At 39.6% G+C, this 20592-nt stretch overlaps 2 protein-coding genes across 6 annotated transcripts in view; both read right to left on the bottom strand.

Moving 5' to 3' along the window:
- SRP54 (signal recognition particle 54) overlaps window positions 1-20592 on the bottom strand; it is a 36030-nt gene that overhangs the window by 1767 nt on the left and 13671 nt on the right. For 4 of the 5 annotated variants that reach the window (XM_068946445.1, XM_068946442.1, XM_068946443.1 and 1 more), the window contains exons 10-16: window positions 20390-20490; window positions 20204-20290; window positions 19738-19811; window positions 19423-19531; window positions 18471-18641; window positions 17932-18027; window positions 16800-17258 (exon numbers count right to left, since the gene is read on the bottom strand). In XM_068946445.1, the coding sequence (XP_068802546.1) occupies window positions 17167-17258; window positions 17932-18027; window positions 18471-18641; window positions 19423-19531; window positions 19738-19811; window positions 20204-20290; window positions 20390-20490 (730 nt within the window). In that variant the 3' untranslated portion in view covers window positions 16800-17166. Of the gene's footprint in view, window positions 1-145; window positions 244-16799; window positions 17259-17931; window positions 18028-18470; window positions 18642-19422; window positions 19532-19737; window positions 19812-20203; window positions 20291-20389; window positions 20491-20592 lie in introns of those variants that run through there. The other variant, XM_068946446.1, reaches the window with a different exon arrangement.
- FAM177A1 (family with sequence similarity 177 member A1) lies at window positions 4063-12585 on the bottom strand. Its single transcript, XM_068946451.1, has 3 exons — window positions 12381-12585; window positions 8566-8742; window positions 4063-6677 (listed from the first exon to the last, which is right to left on the bottom strand). Exons 1-3 carry the CDS (start codon window positions 12471-12473, stop codon window positions 6675-6677), a joined length of 273 nt encoding a protein of 90 aa, XP_068802552.1. The 5' UTR covers window positions 12474-12585; the 3' UTR covers window positions 4063-6674.

Raw genomic sequence — 20592 nt, 5'->3', positions numbered from 1 at the left:
AACTGAAGGCAAGCTGAAATAGATGTTCTAAAACTTAACCTTTCTTCAGTCATTAATGCAGAAATACAATTTTTATTTTTGAAAATGCTAGGGAAGGTAAGCGGGGGGGGGAGGGGGAGCATAAGAATTTATCTCACAGACATACCTCTTTTTTCATTCTGTAATACTCATCAATGGCATACTGGTATTTTGGTGTACTTATCCCCAAAACAGATGCGATCTTTTCCCCAAGAAAATCACAAACTAAAAATAAAGAGAGGTTTATATGTGATTAGTATCTAGAAGAAAGCTATTAAGCAAGTTCTATTTTAAAAGGTATCATCATCCCCTTTCTTGAATGGTTTTCTGTAGTCACTACTTGACTCAAAAGACAAAAATAAAATTACCATGATAATCTACTTATATGGAGTTATTAGCTCAATATACTAGTAACTGTTATGATTTAGAATGCACAGAAGGAGAAAAACATGGAAATCAGTGAAAACCTAGATAGTGCTAGTGTTTACATTGTAATAGTTTTAGCTTTGCGTCTAGCTTTATTTTGCTTTGGGGTTCAGTTAAAAGAAAAATCTTTAACTGAACTTCAACTGAAAATTAAGGTTAGACACAAATATCTGATTAACAAGTGTATTGGCCCTTCAGTTTAATGGTGCCAAGCAACTAGAGAATTATTTATTGATAGCATGCATATTTTAAGCCAGTAAGCAGTTTTAACAATGCTCTGTGTTGCATCCTGAAGGGATTGCCAAGTTTTTTAGGTTTCAGCTTTCTCAGTTTTCAAGCTGGAGGCTACATGCAGCATTACTTTGCTAAAACCCATAGTTCACAGTCAGAAGTATGGAGCAGACAGGCTCTTATCCGTCAGTGTCTTGACCATGATGATGGCTGCAGTGTGGGTCACTGAGTAAAGGCAAACAAGAATTACCTTTGAAGTCCAATATATTGCACTTCAAATTACCAATCTGTCCTGAGGATGCAAATGAGTTAGTTCTCAGTAGTCTCCAGTGAAAACAAATTAGAAAATGGCAATTGAAAAGTTCAATGAGTAATCACAATAACTCATTTTATACATATCTTGAAATCCCGAGTTCTGCGGAAGAGACCAGTTCAAAAAACAAACGTAAGAGGCAAAACTAAAGCGAGAGGAGAGAGAAATATGTAGTAACGTTCCAATTCATAAAAGTCTACTGAAAAGTGGAAAGCAATATCCACCTTCGTGGATAAAGAACAGATATGACAATGAATTGTTAATTGAAAATAAAAAAAATAGTGCCTAAGGCAAAAGACTACATCTCCACCCAATAAAATGTAAACTCATTCACACTTTAAAAAAATGGCCAGTAAATCACAAAGATGATTTACAGTCTGTCAAGATGACACTCAATATTCATTTGCAACTTTACCTGAGAAATAAATAAAGCAATACCTGATAAGGTTGATGTGGCAACTCTTAGCATGTGAAACCATAAGTAGGGTCCCCATGTAAGCGTCGTCTGAAACAAGAGTAGAAGTAATGTGTATAGCTGTATGTTCATGGCATATAATAATAATAATGCAAAAGCTCAAACACAAATTCAAAAGAACCATCAGCAACACTGCCTGTTTGCCAGCTACCACAACACTGAAGTCATCAATTTTGCTTTAAAGTTAGACCAGACATACATGGAGTGAAGTATCACTGTATGCTACAAAGCTAACCATTGCCTACATCTGGGAACGCATATTTCACTGCTTTCTGCTTGCCACTCACAAACTTAGAAAATGACAAGCACCCAGCTCAAGCTCAAAATAACTCCTATAACTAGAAAGACCTTTATATAATGTTCTGAATTCTATTTCAGACCTAGCAGAGAAGTAGGCTAATCAAGTATTCCTTGAGTATAACTTTAAAAAAAAAAAATAAAAGAGAGAATTACAAAAGGCGTAAAACAAACAAACAAATGAGCCAATCAAACAAAAACAAAAAAAGCCTTCATAACAGTCCCTGAGGAAGAAGCTACTTCCAAGTGTCTAAGAACCAACATGAACTATCATTTGGAACTGTACCCAAAGAATAACAAAATTCTGACATATACATCCAGTAGTTTGTCCTGGAAAGCTAGTCAGCTATCCAAAATGGAGCAAGAAATCTCCCTCCTTGTGAGCCCCACCTGGAGCCAACAACAGACTAGTCTGAAGGTCACAGAAATTTGAGTGACTATGGAGTAATCATCATACAGGAAATACTGCAGTGTCAAGACAAAAATGAGAGACTTATACATGAGCACTCAAAGAACATTTAGAAATTAACGGGAACATACAGATTATCCTTTTCACTGAGGAAAGGGGCCGTATCTCTTAACTTTTACAAGCCTCTTAATACAAAGGAGAAGGGAAAAAGCAGACTTTAAAAAAATCCAACCCACTAACAAGAAAAGCTGTATGCTTTCAGATTTGTGAAAAGGCAAATTCAAATTTCCTAGTAAGCTAAAACATGTATATAGTCAATAGTCTGTTGTATTCAGGTAAGCTCTTCACTATACATTTGCCCCCCTAAAGATCTCCACAGACATAATTTCCTTGTGGAAACTAGCAATGAAAGTGTCAGCTCTTACTAACTGAAACGCATTAGTTCCACTCAGTTACATATATACGTTTGTTCCTAAAAACTGTTTGATAGGTATTGAGTAAGATCATAGAAAATGGTGCCTATCCATATGGGACAATGAACATTTGCAACACAGCTACAGAGATTAGTTGGGATAGTCCGAATATGTATATGACAGTGTCCCAGTAGCATCTCATGTACGCACATAGTCTACTAGATTTCAGCGCTTACCAAGCAAAGCTCCTACAATTCAGTATAGCAAGTCATCATCTGCCAAGCTAGAAATTCAAGTTGGGTGAGCAGAAAAAAGCCGGATCTTGAGTTTTTGGCAGTGGGTTTGGAAATTATCCTGCCAAGCTAAAAGTTTTAGCAAAACCAGCTGCTGTCCCCCTTGCACAAAAACACTTCTAGCTTGTTAATTACATACTCAGTTGGTAGATAGGCTAATGACAATCATTTAAGTTTGTTTAGTTGAAGAAGTCAAGAAAAGTGCTGAAAAAGCTTGTCGCCACAGGTGCAAATAATGGCATTGATGGCCTCTGTACAATCCTTCATAATAAGGTGACAGGGTTAAAAAAACATTCACACAGTGCACAGGACAAAGTCCTGCTGTGCAGCAGTAAGCAAGAAGCTGCATGTAACCCCTTAACATTTAAGAATAAAAAGTTAAGTTGAACTTCAGAGTTACAGAAGTAAATCGGGCACAGGATCTTCTAACACACTACTGTAGTAACACACACAGAGCTAAAATTTGAGTCTCTGCAAGGCAATGGTGCACAGAGATTCCTCCCATTTCTACTAGTCTGCCACCACGCAATTAAAACAGAGTTTGGTATGTTAGAAACAATTGACTTCTAAGTATAACCTCATAGAAATCTCTGCTCTGTGACAAAATGTGTCCATAGCACAACCAGACACTTCTTCACCCACGTCAAGTAACACTTTGCCAGCTCCCATAATCTGTAAAAGGGGTATCCTTTTAAGTGTCTCAGAAGGCAAGAGAGAAACTACTTCATGCAAATTCAACAGAATATAGGAAATGTTTTGGAGAACAAGTCACTGAAGACAAGCTGCAGAGAACACACCCAAGGAATAAGCCTCCTTTTCGTTCTTACTTCTTCAGGGTAAATGGGTAGAATTTTCCACAGGCACCTCAAAGACCTAAACAGGAATGGCAAATATGGGGTGAGAAGAGGTACTGGAGAAAGCAAGAACCTTCTGGGGTGATAAGAACAGAGTTGTTACGCAACAGCTCTGTACAAAGTAATCTGACTCTATGAAGTAGCTTTAATGCATTGAGTACTACTGGAAAACCGTGCCAAAGTTAGGTCTTCTTAACGTTCAATGAAAAACAATATGTAGATAATGTATTTCAACCTCCTTCGGACACAGAAGTCTTAATGTTCAGTCTTCCTAATCATACCAAGGATACTGTAATACCTTTTCTTTGGAATAGAAACAAGGTGCAGCAGTATGAAATACAGGACACCTATTTATTACAAGGAGAGACAGACCCTAGGGGAAACATTGCCTCAAGTATACATCAGCTAAATGGAAGATTTAACAGTTATTACATTTGGTTTTCAAACTTCAAAAAGAGTTGTAATGTACAATTTTAATCTGAAGCTCAGACGCCATATGATCTATCCAAGTCTATTTACCTATAGAAGGTGTTAGTTGTGTTTTAAGTAGGAATGAACATAATGAGTTCCACCATTTATAAAACCAAGAGGACTAAGATTCAACAACAGAACACGATGTTGTTTCATCAACAGTTTGTTCAGGGCTTCTGAAGGAAACGCAATGCCCTCTTGAGCTTCTGAGCGCGCCGTGTTCCTCCATATGAACAATCTACATCCATATTTATTTTTGGCAAGTTTCAGTCCACAATAACACTTCAACTTCCCAATGAGTCCATGTTTTTGTTGTTGTTATTGTTCAGAGAAAATAGCAAAATGAGATTAAGAATCATTTCTTAAGAAAAATAAGTCATGTATTTGAGAGCTAACATATACCACCAAATGGATACTTCTCCATTGTTTACCATGCCAAGATGCATGTTAAATGAGTTCAATTCATGACCAATTGGTCATCAGATATTGTTGTAACATATCCTCCAATGAACACACCATGGAAAGCTGCAGCAACTAAGATAACAGTCAAAACAAGATCAGCAACACACCCTTCTACCTCAGAAAAGCTTCTAGAACATTATGAATATCTTTTATTTGGTCATTGACTATTTCTCTCCCTCATCTCTGTATTATCCATCATCTCTAAGCTCTTGAAAGAAAATTATTTTAAAAATCCTCACCTAGCATAAAAACTTTTTTGCTATTAGATGTTAAGCTCCTGTTAACTACAGGATATCAAGGTAACCTTCCTGTGAGAACGTGCTTCAGTCTTTTCAAGCGCTGAAGGCTGACAAAATCAAACGTCTTCTGGAGCTCTGTGGCAGAGATTTTCTCAGAATGAATTCTAAGGCTATAACCAACAGTTACATTGCTTACAACTACTCTGCAAAGACTTACACTCCACCTTCTGCTTACTCATGTAATAAGTGAAAGGAACAAAGACTTTGTAACAAATGGCACTCCAGGGATAAACGGAAAGATTATCTTCTAATGCAGGTTAGAGAAATTTCATTATTATAAAGTAAGGCCTTGGTGGACAGAAGCAAAGGGAGATTTACACATGCAGTGTAAGCAACTAACAATTTTTGGACAGAACAGAAGACAGAGTTAAAATTAACACTCTTACAAGCCTCAAAGAGACAAAGGACTCAGGTAATGTTGAATGCTATTAGCTAAAAAGATTCAGAGAAAAATCTGTTCTGGATTCATCTAATTCTCAAAACAAATACAATAGAGCGGACACTCCCATCCAAGAACGTTAATGAACTAAATGCTGACCTACAGAAGTCAAGTACCAGAATCATTTTTCCAAAGCAAAATTAAGACTTAATGGTTTATGAGAATTTGTTTTGTTATGAACGGCAGCAACACATCACACGCTGAGTGCTTTAGTTAACACACTACTGGAATATATCAGTTACTTATTAAGATAGACATTATCATTATCTGATTAGCTCTGAAACATAATGAAACCAAGGTAGTTAGTGAAGAAGTTTCTTTACAATATGGAAAAATATTTGTTTCCCTCAAACTCATTCAGAACCTGTGAAGATGCCAATACCAGCCGAGCTTTGAAATTTCATGATGTAAAGTTTCTATTCAATATTAAATGTGCTTTTTCTAAAAATAAATTGGACCAGAAACAGCTATTATTTGCAACATACTTTTTTGTATCCCAACTGAGATAACAAGTTTTAGACATGCTGGTCTCAGCAAACTGACTATTTAATTGCTTTTATACAAATCCTACAATAAAAACAGTTTTAAGGCAGCTGTTGGCTAAAACATCAAAGCTCAGCTTGGACTAATATTTCTTCAATTCATTGGCTCAGTTGGGATACATGAAGCATACAGCAGATAAGGTAAACTTCACTTAATGGCAACCCTTGGTCTAATCAAGTTTATTCTGTCAAGGTAAAAAGCAATGTGTAATAAGGCACACCATGCTCCACAATAAACTATTCTGGTTTGGAGGGTCCTTTTACTAAAAGACGTAATAAAAATTAAGGATTTCATAAACTATGGAAGGGGAATAAAGGAGTCTTGAATGTGCCATGCAATGTACTTTTTGGTATTCAGAAAAAAATCCATATTAGGAAAGCAGGAGAACCACTACACAGAATTTTTGGCTATTCTGAATGTTTGAGCGTTCTTTAATTAAGGTGTCCATTTGTACAGCAGCGTGTACTTCTCTGGCCTCACAATGCTTACACTAAGTCTCCTGAGCCCTCCATCACCGTGATACAGTGAAATAGCTCTACTGAGAGGAAGAGGCACATGCAAAATTTATACAAATCTCATGCCCGGCTAATTATAGTTGAAAAACTTCTCATTATACATCCTTAGATATCAGATATGACCTTCATAGTAGGGAGCAGATTTGACTCTGAAGATATCTGCATATTCCCGCAATATTCAGTAACTTTTTCAGTTCTTGTACTTCTTTGAGAAGATCACTAGAAAAAAAAACAGCAAGGTAGCTTAACGTCTATTAATTGTTCAGAAGATTAACACACTTATTTTCAATAATGCTGCTTCAGGTGATCTATAAACTTTACACGTACTTTTATACTGATGCCTTTCTGCTTTGTCTCAGGCCGTTACTTTTCCTTGTATACATGAATTGCCTAATAAGAAAGTGATACTGGTGTCATAAATCCACCCAAGATCAAATGAAAAAGCTTCACTTGTGAATTCCTAGGAACCCCAATCCCAGATTCCCATAGCCTCATTGCAGCTCGTTCCTCAAACTACCACTTTTTCTTCAAGCTAAATCCATCTTATAGAGAAGAAAAAGAACTGATTCACAATCCTTCCCAAAGCAAACCCTGCATGCTTGCAGCACTTCTGAAAAAGGGAATGAGGAGAAAGTCAAACTCTTCATGGCAAAATCCCTCCAACAAGGCCCTCCTGTTGTGGGATGGATACAGATACCAATAAACATAGGGCCTAGTAGAACAGCAATCAAGAGCCTCAAACACAGCATTTCTTCATTACAGATTCCCAAAGTGTGGTGCACAAGTCTTTTCAACAGCAGATGCTTTTGTAAAGTAGAGAACACAACACAAATTTCTGTGCATGCAAAGGTTCTTATCTGAAGTGCGGGAATAAGCACCTTTATGCAGGCACTTGCCACCAATGTGCAGTCAAGCAGGACTAGTTACCACACAAAGTGATAACTCCCCGGCCGTCTTGGCTGTGCTCCACCACACAGGAAAGGATCCAGCCAACTCCAGTCTCCACTTCTAGCTTAGTGCAGGTGAGAAAACCAAGGGAGGGCCAGGAAGGGAGCGCCACAGACAGGCAAGGGAACATGAGGGGGGTTCCAATTCATGGGGGATATAAGCATAGTGGAAGGGTAGAGAAAAGAGGTAACCGAGAAACCAGTTTGTGGGGGTGTCAAAGGAAACACATGAGATGGGAGGGGGAGAAAAGAAGAGAGGGATGAGCAACTTCTCCAGCACTGGTTGCCGGAGAGCCGGAAACCACTTCTGCCACTGCTAGTACACACAGCTTCTCGGTTTGCAAGTCTCTGGACTACAAAACACATGAACTGACAATCCAACAGAATGAAACAGACCAGTATATTTCATTTTTACCTTTATGTACAGATCCTGAATCACAGACAAAAAGAGAAATGTATTTTAATAGCTCCACTACACACTACTAGAGGCAGTTTCAATTATCTCAACTCCACTTTAATATGGACCAATAAACACAGACCTCATTCACAGTTCAAGCAAAGTCTTAATCATTTAAAACGCAGACGATGAACTTGACATACATGGACTAACCAGGTCCTTTAAAACTTGTTTCTCATAGATCATGAAGCACATCCGGTTTTCTTTACTTCTGCAAATCATCTGTTTCTTCTGCTACTATGCTTCTTTTATTATATCGAATGCTACTATGCTAATGCTAAATTACAAGTTCAACTCTCCTCTGTCATCAAACCTAAGAAAACAAATGCCTTCCCTGCATTTTTTTTTCTGATTTTTTCTTAAATAATAGTATGAATCAAGGAGACACCAAACAAATACTATTAGAGGGGGAAAAGCTAGAGAGGACAGATTAGAACTGTGAAGAAATTAAAGAAATTAAACCCATTTGTGCACTATCATCTAAGTAGTCCCACTGGCATTAACAGAGCTACTTCAGTGAAGGAGGACTCCAAGACAAAACTTCTCAGAAATACTACTCACAGATTTCTCAGTTCCTAAAGCCAATTAAATGATGTGAATCTTTAATTCACTAGATCAGATCTGTGACATAAAAATCAAAGTATTAAATGCTGCTAGTTCTCCAGTAAGCCAGGAGCAACAATTTATCAATACAAATACCTACAGGGTCTACAGGAGGTAAGAGGTCTTTTTTCTCTTGTTCGTCTTCCTCGTCATCTGTGCTATATTCTTCCATTGTTTCTCCACTTGCAAAGTGAATAACCCTCCTTGGAACTTTTTTCTTCTTTCCTATGACACCCAGCTCCACATTTTCAAAGCCTCTTTCTCCATTTGCGAGTTGCTGTAATGAAAATAAAATCATTATTTGAAATATAAGCTTCCATATGATAAGCTGCAAAACTGTAAAAATCCTCCCTTGAAAAGCTTCACAAGGTATTTAAAATATTTTAGATTGTTTACGATATAAAATGGATATTAGCAAAAACTTGGCTGTAGGTGAAGGATACACCTTTTTTCCTTCCAGCTGTTGAATACTACAATGCAATCTTCGAGTCACAAATGACAGAAAAAATACAGTTCTAGTTCAAAGGCTGATCAGCAATTCTGTAGGCTAATAACTCCCGTGGCTGGAAAGTTTTAGAGAGTATTTGTATTGCATCCATCAAAACGGAGCCTTCGTCTTGGCAGAGCTTTCAGATATTATTGCAACAAACATATAAAACTGCTTTGAAAACATTTCTGTCACACAGACAAGCACATGGAAGTCAGGAAACGTTACCCACAGAGTTTTAACGTGCCATAAATGGTTTTTTTAAATGGGTGAGATTATGTATTTCAAAAGTGTATCATAATGTATATATGCAAGACGATCTGTGCATGTGTAAACGCAGAATTAAGGTTGTATAAGATGGTCATGTTCCAACTTTTGAATTCTTGTCTATGCAACCTTAACAGTCTTCATAAATCATAAACCAAAATTATTAATAAAAACACATATCTTTTCACATAGTTATAAGAAAGCCCTTAATCATTATGTGCATGGTATCACCATTCCTGCCACTTATGCTACATTACATAAATTTTCTCCTGGGACAGGAGAAAGCTGGGGAGAGCAGAACCTTGCCCTGTTTTCCTTCATGTCAGGCAACAGATTTTTCTCATGTCCACTGAGAAGAGGGAGGGAAAACGAAGATCACGTGCCAAGCTGCACAGTGTGGAGAAGGAGGACACATCGCTCATCTTTCTCAGCCTTAATGCAGCAGCTTCAGAAAACTGCAAGTCATTAGAGCTTACTGCAGTGTTTCTTCAGTTACTACGGCACACTTTGTACACTTTCCTAGAGGAACCTAGCAGAAAGAAGTAACAAATTTCAATAGTATAATTCGGCTGAAACAGCACTACATTTTCCTAACAGAAAGACAAAACTGATCTTCCTGGGCTCAGAAGACTCAGACTCTTCGCTGAGTCTCAGTCTTGCGGACAGAGGAGTAGTAGAATATCGTAACTACAAAAATTTGAATGTTGAAAAAAGTTGGACAACCTAAGTACAGTGAGCAAATACTGAATGCCAGTTCTGTATTTTTCGAGCAGAGAGCACCGTAGAATCAGCCTTTCACGAACATTTCACATTCCTTTTTTGGGCTGGCACAATGATTCCATTTTTCATGTTTAGTCATAGTACTGAAGGGCACTATTTCTTGTGACGCAGCATCACAAATATTATTGTAAGAAGCAGTATGAGCCTGTCCTACAAGCTCCTCTCAAGGCATGGTCTCCTCCAATTTTGGCTCGTTTAAGTCATATGCTTCATAATATATCCTGTTTTAACTTAGGAAAAATGCACTTAATAGTAACAGTTTTAAAAGCAGGTTTTAATTCCCTGGTTGTGGAAGTTGTATGCTTTCCAATCCTTCCGGCACTACATACACGCTGCCTACAGTAACAAACACCCAGCGCGACTGATACCGGTACCAAGTTTCAGACAAATGCAGTAGTTCAAGGAAATAAGCAGATAAAGTTATAGATCCCTTGATTTAAGCAGTGCAAGGAATGATGCTTCCACTGCTTCCTTTGGTAATCTGGTTCAGAGTCTTAAATTATTAAGTAAAACAATACAGGTCAGTTGTTGCTTTAGTTATTACGTAGTCAACAAAACCGGAGGCTGGTTTTAGTCAACACTGGCATTTGTGGTTTAGTTTTTACAGGCACAACATCAGTGACAGCCAACCCTCCCCGCTGCAGCAGAGTCCCGCGACAGTTAACGCTACTTCTCTTGCCAACATGATTTATCCAAAACGTGGCATCTATGCAACAAAATATGGTTCTACCCTAGAACTAACTATCATCTAGGCTTACTTTACAGCCGAAATATTACAGTATCTGCTGCGTGGGGCTTTACAGATTTGATCTTCCGTTCCGACTCAAAAAGCTCTTGCAAACATCACTCTTCTACTCGACATCTTTGGTCAGCTTACCATCTTGTTTCTTCCACAGGCTTGTCCTTCTCCACCGCATGAGGATGAACACTTAGCCTCTCAAGACCTCATGCTATACCAGTATTAACTTCAGTTTCTATTCCGTCAGTTATTAAACCTGAAAGACACTCTCCTTTTGTGCTTTCTGCCATGCTACCTGACATTCTGAAGGAACTCTGTGAACATCATCCTTGCATTATGACACCCATAAAAACCTTGGCTGTGGGAGAGCCAGCAAGCTGAAACTGCTGTTGATCATTTACCATTTTTTCATCCACTCTCTCATCTCACCCTTTGCCCAGAAACACATAGACAACAGAGACCATTTTGACTGCGTTAGTATAATACCCAGTACAACAGAATATTTTAGTCTGCAGTCAAAATACCATAAACGGCAATTAAGGATGAGGCATGCCAAGATACCTGCAAGTAAGCTACTGTAACTCTTCAGTTAGTATCAGCCAATACTATAACGTTCAGTTTCGTCAAGGAGAGAAAAAAGAAAAGCAAAAGTAGTATGGGCAATGGACAGTGCAGTTTGTCATCCCTTAATCTGCCAGACTCAGGTATTGCTAAGGAGGCTTACCATCCAAACGTGAAAGCTAGAGATATCCACTTTCGCTCAGAAAGGATGAGTCTACTGACCTGATAGTGCAAGGTTTGTTTAAAAAAAAAGTCTGTAATGCTTAATAATAAATATTTATAGTCTTGCTATTCTGATAGCTTCACTGATTTCATTTGTCAGTTTGCTTGGCTAGGGTTTTTCGTTTTGGTTTTGTTTTGTTTCCCCTGTATATCTTGGCTTTTTACACTCGTGTTTCAACTGAAATTAAAACGGCAACAGTTTTTCTGAAACAGAAGACAAAAAAAAAAAGGGGGGGGGGAGAGAGAGAGCCAGAAGATGGTTATAAGAAAAGAAATCCTAGGAATTACAAGCATTAAAAAGATACCATAAACAGTGAAGGGGCAATGCGTGAAATTTTTAGGCATAAAGCTCAAGCTGTTTCAAGCGTCATGAGCAGAGAAGAGAGCAGAGCTTGTCAGGTTAAGTCCACGTAAGACCTAGTGCCCCTTATATGCGAGGCCGGTGATCTCCAACATACCTGTGCTAACTTAAGAGCGCTCCCTAGAAGCCGAAACCTATCTTAATTCAATATTTACCAGGCTCATTTGTAAGAGGCGTTATTTACCGCTGAAACCGATGACACCCGAGACGCGCACGCCGGCGTCAGACGTTAACTACAGAGCGCCACGCGGCCAGGCAGCCGCCCCGTCCCCCCCCCCGCGGCCCCCAACGGTTAACAGCCAACGGCCGCCCGCGGCGGGAGCCGTCCGCCCCCGCGCAGGCCGCAGCCCCGCCGCCGCTGGCGGGAGCGGGCCCCTCTCTCCCCCCCGGTCGCCGCGGTCTCCTCGTCAAGCCCCGCTCCTCGGCGGCGCCACCCGGCAGGCACGGGAGGAGAGGCCGCGCCGCCGGCCCCGGCCCCGGCCGGCTGGCCCCGCTCACCTGCTCGGGCTCCATGGCGCAGGGGGCAGCAGCGGCCGCGGTGGCGGCGGGGGGCGCGCAGTAGAGGGTGATGGCGGACAGCCCCTGCTCCATCCTCCCTCCCGCCCGTCCGTCCGCCCGTCCGTCCGTCCGTGGCGGCGCCGGGGGAGGGCGGCAGCAGGCCGGCCGCGGCCCAGGCAGGCGAGCGGCGCCGCCCGTCACGCGGCGCGGCGGGTGGGCGGATGGGCGGGCGCGGCGTTGCCAGGCGACCGCCGGGGCCTGCTCGGCCGGCAGCCGCCGCCCCGCACGGCCGGCGGCGCCCTGTGCCCGGGCCCGGCGGGATGCCCCCCTCGGCCGCCGGGCCGCGGCTCTCCCCTGCGCCGTGCACCTGCCGCGCAGTTTTCCAGTGCCACCTCCCGGGGGGGGGGGGGTGTTCTCTCCCTGTCTGTGCCAGTTTGGCGCAGCAAGCCGGGAAAGGGAGACCCCGCTGCTAGCAATCATGTGGCGCTATTCGAAGAGAATGCCAGAGCAGATGTTACGGGTTTTGGTCATTTTTATCTTCTCTCCACGGTACAGTGCCGAGCTGAACGAGGAAGGAGCCCTGGCCACGAAGAAAGAGACCAGCTGCCAGAGAGAGCCTCCTCTGCGGAGGCCCGGGCTCAGCCACACACCTCAGCCCTGGCCTCACGCTCCCACAACACGTTCACCTGAACCACTCCTTTAATTTGATAAATAAAGTCTGTCACCTGGACAGAGTGCAGAAGAGCAGGATTTTACCTCGGCTTCCTTTTCACTGACCTCGGCATGTGCTGAGGCCTCCCTGCTGCCAGAGCTGACCTAGGCAAAAGGGTGCATTAGCCACCTCCTAACTGCTTTAGAAGACAGTTAGAGAAGGAAGTGTTCAAAACATCTTTTTTATGGAATGGAGGAGCAAATCCTTATTTTTAAAGGTCAGGAGTCTGGCTGTAACAAGCAATGCAATTACGTGCAATGGCAAGAGCTGTCCTTGAGGCCTATAATAAATACAGCTTCCAAAGAATTATAGTTTGTAGCATAGGTAGGCTGTTAGGCCCATCTTTGTTGTATCAGAGCGTTATCCAGATCACATGACAAATTAGGATCACCACATAGGACACAGAGATGTACCAGCTGTACAATTACACTTTTAAAAGGCAGAAATGCAGTTCCCTTAAGGAAAATGACTTATGTATCTGCAACAGTATTCCACAAAATATCCTATGAAAGGTATAATTACAGAAACACACCTGAGACAATAACTAAATTACTATTTTAGATACTTCATGCCTAAGAATCTCTTTTATATGTTAAATATTACTTAAAACTAGTGTAGTATAAGGACATGTAAATACCTCCCATCCTTAGTTAAGAGTCTAAATTCTACTTAGCAAGTACTGATTGAAAGATGCTCGCATCTATTAGAAGTGAATATTAAATCAGCCACCAGCCAAATTGTTCTCCCTTGCTTGCACTGCAGCGATAGCAGCTGTGCGGTAATACTGAGGTTAATCTTTCATAGAATAATTAGCATTGGCAGCTTAGACAAATTTAACAGATTTATCAAGAGTCAATATTGAAAGTCCTGAGGATCGGTAGAAAGGCCATTATCAGGAAATAAATAGTGCAGCGTTGTGGCAAAAGCACACCTATGCATGTGTGTGCTAGTAGAGTTAACTGTCCAGCTGCTATATCGTACAGGTGTCTTTTGACCATCACAACTGGTGCTCTTCTCATTAGGCTGCTCATCAGGGAGGCTTAAAAATAGCTACCATGACTTGCATGCATCCTTTTGAATAACTGCATGAAGAGGGTATTTATATTTATATTTTTGCTGCGAGGGTTCTTTTCTTTCTTGCATGAAGCGAAAAATTCTGCCAAACCTGTTGATCTAGCCCTGTGGGTAGGATTTTACATCAAAAGGCAGCAAAATGAGAAAGCATGCACTAACAATCCATGAGTTGGTTCTGTTCCACGGTTGGCAAGATCAAAGGTCTTCCACTACAACTTTTACAGAACCACCACCTTCTTTTAGAAATTGTATATCCACCATCTTCTAGAGAACATACATGCAGCAGTTACCTACTTCTATATTAGCGTGCACTGATAAGCATATTCATTTCAAGGCTTATTAACATACTGTAACCAAAGGAAAAAGGGTGACCACAGGATATCACTGATTTTGAAATAAGGATACAATTCTAAAATAGAACTATTAAAAAAATACCAAAGCAAAAAGACTCGAGCTTATTTTGTATGGTAGCTCCTTCTAGTGGTTTTCCCTGGGCACTACAATTACCTGACTACTTAACACTTCATTACTTATTCCAAATTCTCTATGAACTTTACATTTAGCTATTTGTGCAGATATCAAAACAGCATAACAGCTGGCATAAGTAGCCACTGGATACATGCAGAGAGATGAAATGTTCTCAGTGCCTCCCTCCCCCAAGCTGCTACTGCATTTTCAAATCCTGCCACCTGTGCACCAAGACCTGCGTGGAAAGATAGATCTCCATCTTCTAGTTCTTACGTTTCCTCTAAAGTTTGTTTGCCTCTCAGCATTTTAGGTTTTTTGTATGCCAAAGAGAACCTCTCTGCAAAATAGGGCAGGATGCTGTGGCAACGAGGCCGAACACAAGCAAACAGTGCAAGAAGGGGAGGGGTTACTCATGGCACTTCCTAGCACAGTAAGTTTTACATAGCCTCTCCTAGCTTGATGCAATTAAACTTCAGATTCAGAATCCCCAACTGAAAGAACATACAGGACATCACAACTTCTGTTCTCTCACAACAGCCTTTGGGTTCTGACACATTGACTGTGCTCTGCAGGAGCTAAATATCACAAATTATTTCCTCCGCTCCCTAAAAAGCGTTATTCCTCTATAAAGCTGTGAGAGAATTATATAGGAGCTCCTATACAGTTCAGCTGTATACAGCTCCTATTCTGTGAAGCCCCTCCACTTTTTAACTTCAATTCAGATCTTTAGACAATTGTTCCAAACAGGCTCTGAAGTCTGCTCTACCAGGCACGTCAAGGTAAGAGCTCACTTACATGTAACTGCAGTGTGATATACTGCTATTTGTTTATATCAGGGTATACCTTTGAAATAAAATTAATGCATATTATACTTTTAAGGAAATGTTTTCTGCATTGCCCTTGCCTCTGCCAAGTCAGGCAGCTAGTGACAGCTCCCTATCTGGTAGCAGTGATATAGTGAAACTAAACACTAAAACTAGGCTCTAAAAATTATTGTATAATGAATTGAAAAGAGTTAATTGTTGATAACTTGGCAGTCTCTGACCAAGCCTGTACAGAAGCACAGTGCTTCACTGTTCATCCTCAGTATGCCTATTCTTTTCATGTTTGACTTCCATCAGTGATGTTCAAGTTAACTATCCACTCTCCCCTACCGCGTTCCAAAACAAAATTTATTTGCCACTCTTGGCTGCATTGCTTTGTATATTGCATTGCTTTTTATTGTTCACGTAAAGAGCTTAAGACTATAAAGTAAAAACAACTGTAAGTTACAGTATGCCTTATGTTTTATTAGCACAAGAGCATAATTACCTACGTAAGCTATTCACTAGCAGGTGTTAGCTGTCACCTCCTCAAACAACTGGCTGATATTAACACATAAAATAAATGTGTCTAACTGCAGCATTTTAATTTTTAATCTCATCTAAGCAAGATAAATGCGTATCTATTTACAACCCAAACATTCTGCAGTATATTAAAAAAATCTGATGCACTCTCTTTGCTTAACATAAAGGTGAACCATCTTACAATATTCTCTAATACTTATGTCAGATATCAAGGTTCAGTTATTTTCCCTATTTTCTGAGAAATTGCTGTAGAGTCTGCCTAATTCAGACCAACACAGTGGACTGAAATAGCACAAAAAAATTTATAGAAAATTAAGATCAGATTGCAGCTGTGTATGAATTGGGGGCAATACTGTCTGATACAGCTATCTATGGCTGTTCAGTTTTAAAGTTTAATATAAGCCAGAATTCCAGCTATTCATTTCAGACTGTTATATTTTTATAACAGGACAACTACTTAATTAGCAGTTGGTATCAAGCTGTCACATATGCTGAAGATATTTATGTACCTGTATGATTTTAGTAACTTCATTCTTTATGTATTAGAGAGGGATACAGTTCTGCAGAATAACATTTTGCACAAAACTGAGCACAACACATACACCTTCTAAAAAAAAAAAAAAAAAAAAGCTCCAGTGAAAAAGTCTAAGCAGCACCACCACCAAGTTTTAGATGTTGAACTATTGCCACAGCATCTATGTCAAACAGTAGTCATAGTAGTAATTAGAAACACGTCAAACAGCAGTCATTTTTATTAAGAAAATAGTCTCATTATGTGCTGATAAAGGATAGCTATGAAAGAATTGAAGAAAAAGGCTATTCCCTTGTTTATAACCACTTTTATTTTACAGCATATTTGTGACATGTTACTATAACGAAAGATCAGGGTTGTTTACAAATATAATGACTGCCCTTTGATGTAAACAATTTAAAAGTGTCTCTAAATATTAAAATTTTACATCATGATTTTGTTTTATTAAACTGAAATACTTTGTGCCATCAGGTGTTAGCAGAGAGGAACTAATGTAAGCAAAAATAATCTTCAGAAGTTAGGTGTAGAAACTGAGAAGCCTGAATAAGATTTCAAAACACCACTCCCATCACTGTAAAAAGGAAGAAAGCAAATCCTTTCACTGAAGGTGCAACAAATCGTCAGTCAACCAGGTCCATTTTTATTAAGGCTTCTTTACATGTTATTGAATCCCATCATGCCTTTCATATTCCCAGCAGCACCTTGCTGAAATTGTCTCATCATTGACTGCAATCCTGCCATGCCACCTGCAGAAAATAAGTGAGAACATGTGTTAATTATCTCTGAAGCACAGCTATGCTCCTTCTGAGGTCTCATAGCACATATAATGTAATCTGAATATTATACAAATGCAAAAGCCAAAGAAGCTCAATCAGGTTTAAAGGGGTATCAAAAAGGACAATTGAGTGAATAACTATAGAAAGATCTGCAAACACAGATCTTAAACAGATCTTAAACCCTATTTTAAGAAGGTGACCTCTGCACCAAGATCCAGATGAAGGAAAAACTCTGAAGGAATGATCATTATCAGTTGAGACAGTTCCAGTATGGGAGTGTTTACTAAAGGCTGTCAAATTCAATCATTTGAGGCAAAGTTTAGACAGATGGGAAGTTAGGAATAGACATGCTTTACCAAGGTCTGTTAGATGTAATCGCTTTACTACTATATCACTCCAGTTAACTGGAGCGTAACCCAAATGAAGACGCTAGACTAAGCCCTGGTAAGTGCAAACCATTCCTAATGAGCAGACTAAGTTTTCTGATTCTCATTAGAAAGCTAGAAATACTCAATACAATATATGCAGACACACATTCTCACATTGCACTCCTCACTTCTGTTAATATTTTAAGTATACCACCATAATTGCTTGGTAGTCCTTTCTTGAAGCTGTAAAAAAAAAAAAAAAAAGCAATACATACCCATGTGATGAAGCACTCTTGGATCCATCATCTTTGCCATCTGTTGGTTCAGTTTGGCCAGCTGAGATGGGTTTACATTCTTTGACATATCACCACCTTAAAAAAAACCCACGCAAATGGATTAACATACAAGGCTAAAACTAGAAGTACTTCGCCTCCTAATTCTGAATTCAAATCCATTCAGGTACATGATCAAAAGTTACTATGCTAACTGCTTAGTGATATTTAAAGATGAACAACCCTTGCCCCACACACAACAGTTTAAAGTGCCAGTATTGTAGTACTAATGAACTCTACATTGATCAAGCCAAAAATACTGTATTTTTCCCCTGCCTGGTTACCCATTAGCAGCATGACGAACAGTATTTCTTAACAGTTATATACAAGAGCTTTCAAATATCATGAACGTGAATTAGCTACAACCCACTTCCTGCTCTATAGTCACGTGTCCCTTTTTCCTCTCCCAACACCAAACATACATTTTTAAGCTTTCTCTTTGTCCACACATCAAGTGTCCGAGTCAGTGTTTTACTTTTTACCTTTGAAAAGCCCTTTGATACCTCCCATCTTTTTCACCATCTGTGCAAACTTAGTGTACTGGGTCAAGAGCTCCTGAACATCTCTGGTAGATACACCTGAACCTCTTGCCACTCTTTGGATTCTTCCTGGCTGCTTACTGAAAACTTTGGCACCATCTGTACTGTCAAGTTCTGCAATTAGTGTAGAAAAGAAAAGAAAAAAGACAAACATTAAACATCTATGTTACAGCCTGACAGCAATAATAAGAGCAAGTTCGCTGAGAATTTAAATACAAAACTTTGTTTAGATGTAGCTCCTTTGAATACAGAACTAGTTTTAGAAGTGACAATGCAAAGTTGTACAAAAATAACTGAGGTATAATACTTTACGGGAACAGTACTGAGGAGTGGCCTCTTTCCTATGTTAATCATCATGATGGAAAAAAATCTGTCAGAGCAAATTATGCTCTCAGCTTACCCAGCGCAAGCTATATTAACAGGTTTAGCAGAAGGGTAACAGCATGCTTCTCCTGCAAGATTTGGTGTGTCAATTAGACACAACACACCTTGAATTCCAGTGACCAGACTACACCATTGGGAAAAAGAAGCTTGAGGGTGCGTAGGAAGACAGCAGTGCCAGACTAAAGATGTGCAAGTAAGTTAACAGTGTAAGAGGCAAGCTACACTTTATTAAAATACACTAATTTGAATAGAGCACTTTGAAATCACACCTATTCTACACAAGTGAGCAGCAAGAGGATCTCAACTGTCACACTAACTTTCTAAATATTTGGACTTATTCAGGAAGTTTAAGTTATGGGGACACAAGTGTACCCTTTGCCATTTGTAAGGGTGATAATTGCTCCTGTCTGTCATTGTAAACACCTTATGCCCGTCTTGTTTCCAAAAGGATCTCTCTAAATAGGATTGTTCAAAAATGGAAAAAAGAAATAGCGGTTGAAGTTTGTTTTACCTTGGTCATTCATACTGTCCATTATAGTCATCAGTTTCTTTAGCCTTGCCATTGATTCCTGTTCATTGCCTTTGCTCATGAAGTCTGTTCCAAAACCAGGGATCATACCCTAGTTTTAAAATATAAAGTGAAAGCTGTGTCAGAGTATGCAAAGCTAATTTGAATTAAGCAGCCAGAAGTGTAAGACAGCACGTTTTAGGTCAGCAGACAGATATCACAGATCGATATCACGGAAGTAGGCAAATAATTTCACTGCTTTTGAAAGTTCTTCAAACGTAAATGAGAATCTGATAAAATATTTTTGGGATAACTAACCAAGATCTGACTGAATGGTCCCATTTTCATGATGTTTTGGAATTGTTCGTACATATCTCTTAATGTAAATTGACCTGAAGTACAACAAAAACAGAAAGTTAGCAAAGGTCACATGTTTTAGCATTACTGTCCTTTCTCAATAATTATTCTTTGTATTTACTGGGTAAATACTATAGTGCATAGCTAAGTAGACAAATAAGCCTCTTTTCCACCATTAACACAGCTTTTGGATGGCACACACTCAAGCCAGTTAACGTGCAGTTATCGTGCCACTTGACAAGAAAAGTATACAACTCAATTTACTAGACCACCATATTTATTAGAGAGGGAGAGAGAGGCCAATGCGCTTGAGTTAATTTGAGTTATACGTAGTGACAAGTAACCCAGTGGTCTACATTTTGTAAAGAACCTGCCATGGCTAGTGCATGGTAATATACCTGCTGTGTAGGCTTAGGGAATAACTTACCATGTTTGAGCTTCTCTATGAGTGCTTCGTTATCATCCAACTTTAACTCATTTACTTTATCTATCAATCCTTCAATATCACCCATACCTGGAAGACCAAACCACCTTTTAAAGTTGACATAAAAAAATTACAGTTTGACTTTATTATAATTGTACTTGAAAGACAATTATGATAAGAAGTACATACCAAGAAGTTTGCTGATGAAAGGCTGTGTTTTAAAGGGTTCAAAGTCATCTATGTGTTCGCCCGTTCCAATAAAAATAATAGGACTTTTTGTGGCAGCAACTCTGCAGTAAGATATATTTTATATTTTACTCAAAAACAAGTTATACTAATGTTTTGTTAACATCATCAACTAGGCACCACCAACACAATGCAATCTGTCCAAA

The sequence above is a fragment of the Struthio camelus genome, chromosome 5 (assembly GCF_040807025.1).
Source record: "Struthio camelus isolate bStrCam1 chromosome 5, bStrCam1.hap1, whole genome shotgun sequence".
NCBI lineage: Eukaryota > Metazoa > Chordata > Aves > Struthioniformes > Struthionidae > Struthio > Struthio camelus.
This window is presented reverse-complemented; position numbering and strand designations above follow the sequence as displayed.

Excerpts from the sequence above, each read along its gene's own strand:
- FAM177A1 (XM_068946451.1), bottom strand. The coding sequence starts at position 12,473 with ATGGAGCAGGGGCTGTCCGCCATCACCCTCTACTGCGCGCCCCCCGCC. Across the intron at positions 8,743-12,380 it reads GCGCCATGGAGCCCGAGCAG|CAACTCGCAAATGGAGAAAG; the intron begins GTGAGCGGGGCC and ends TTTTCATTACAG.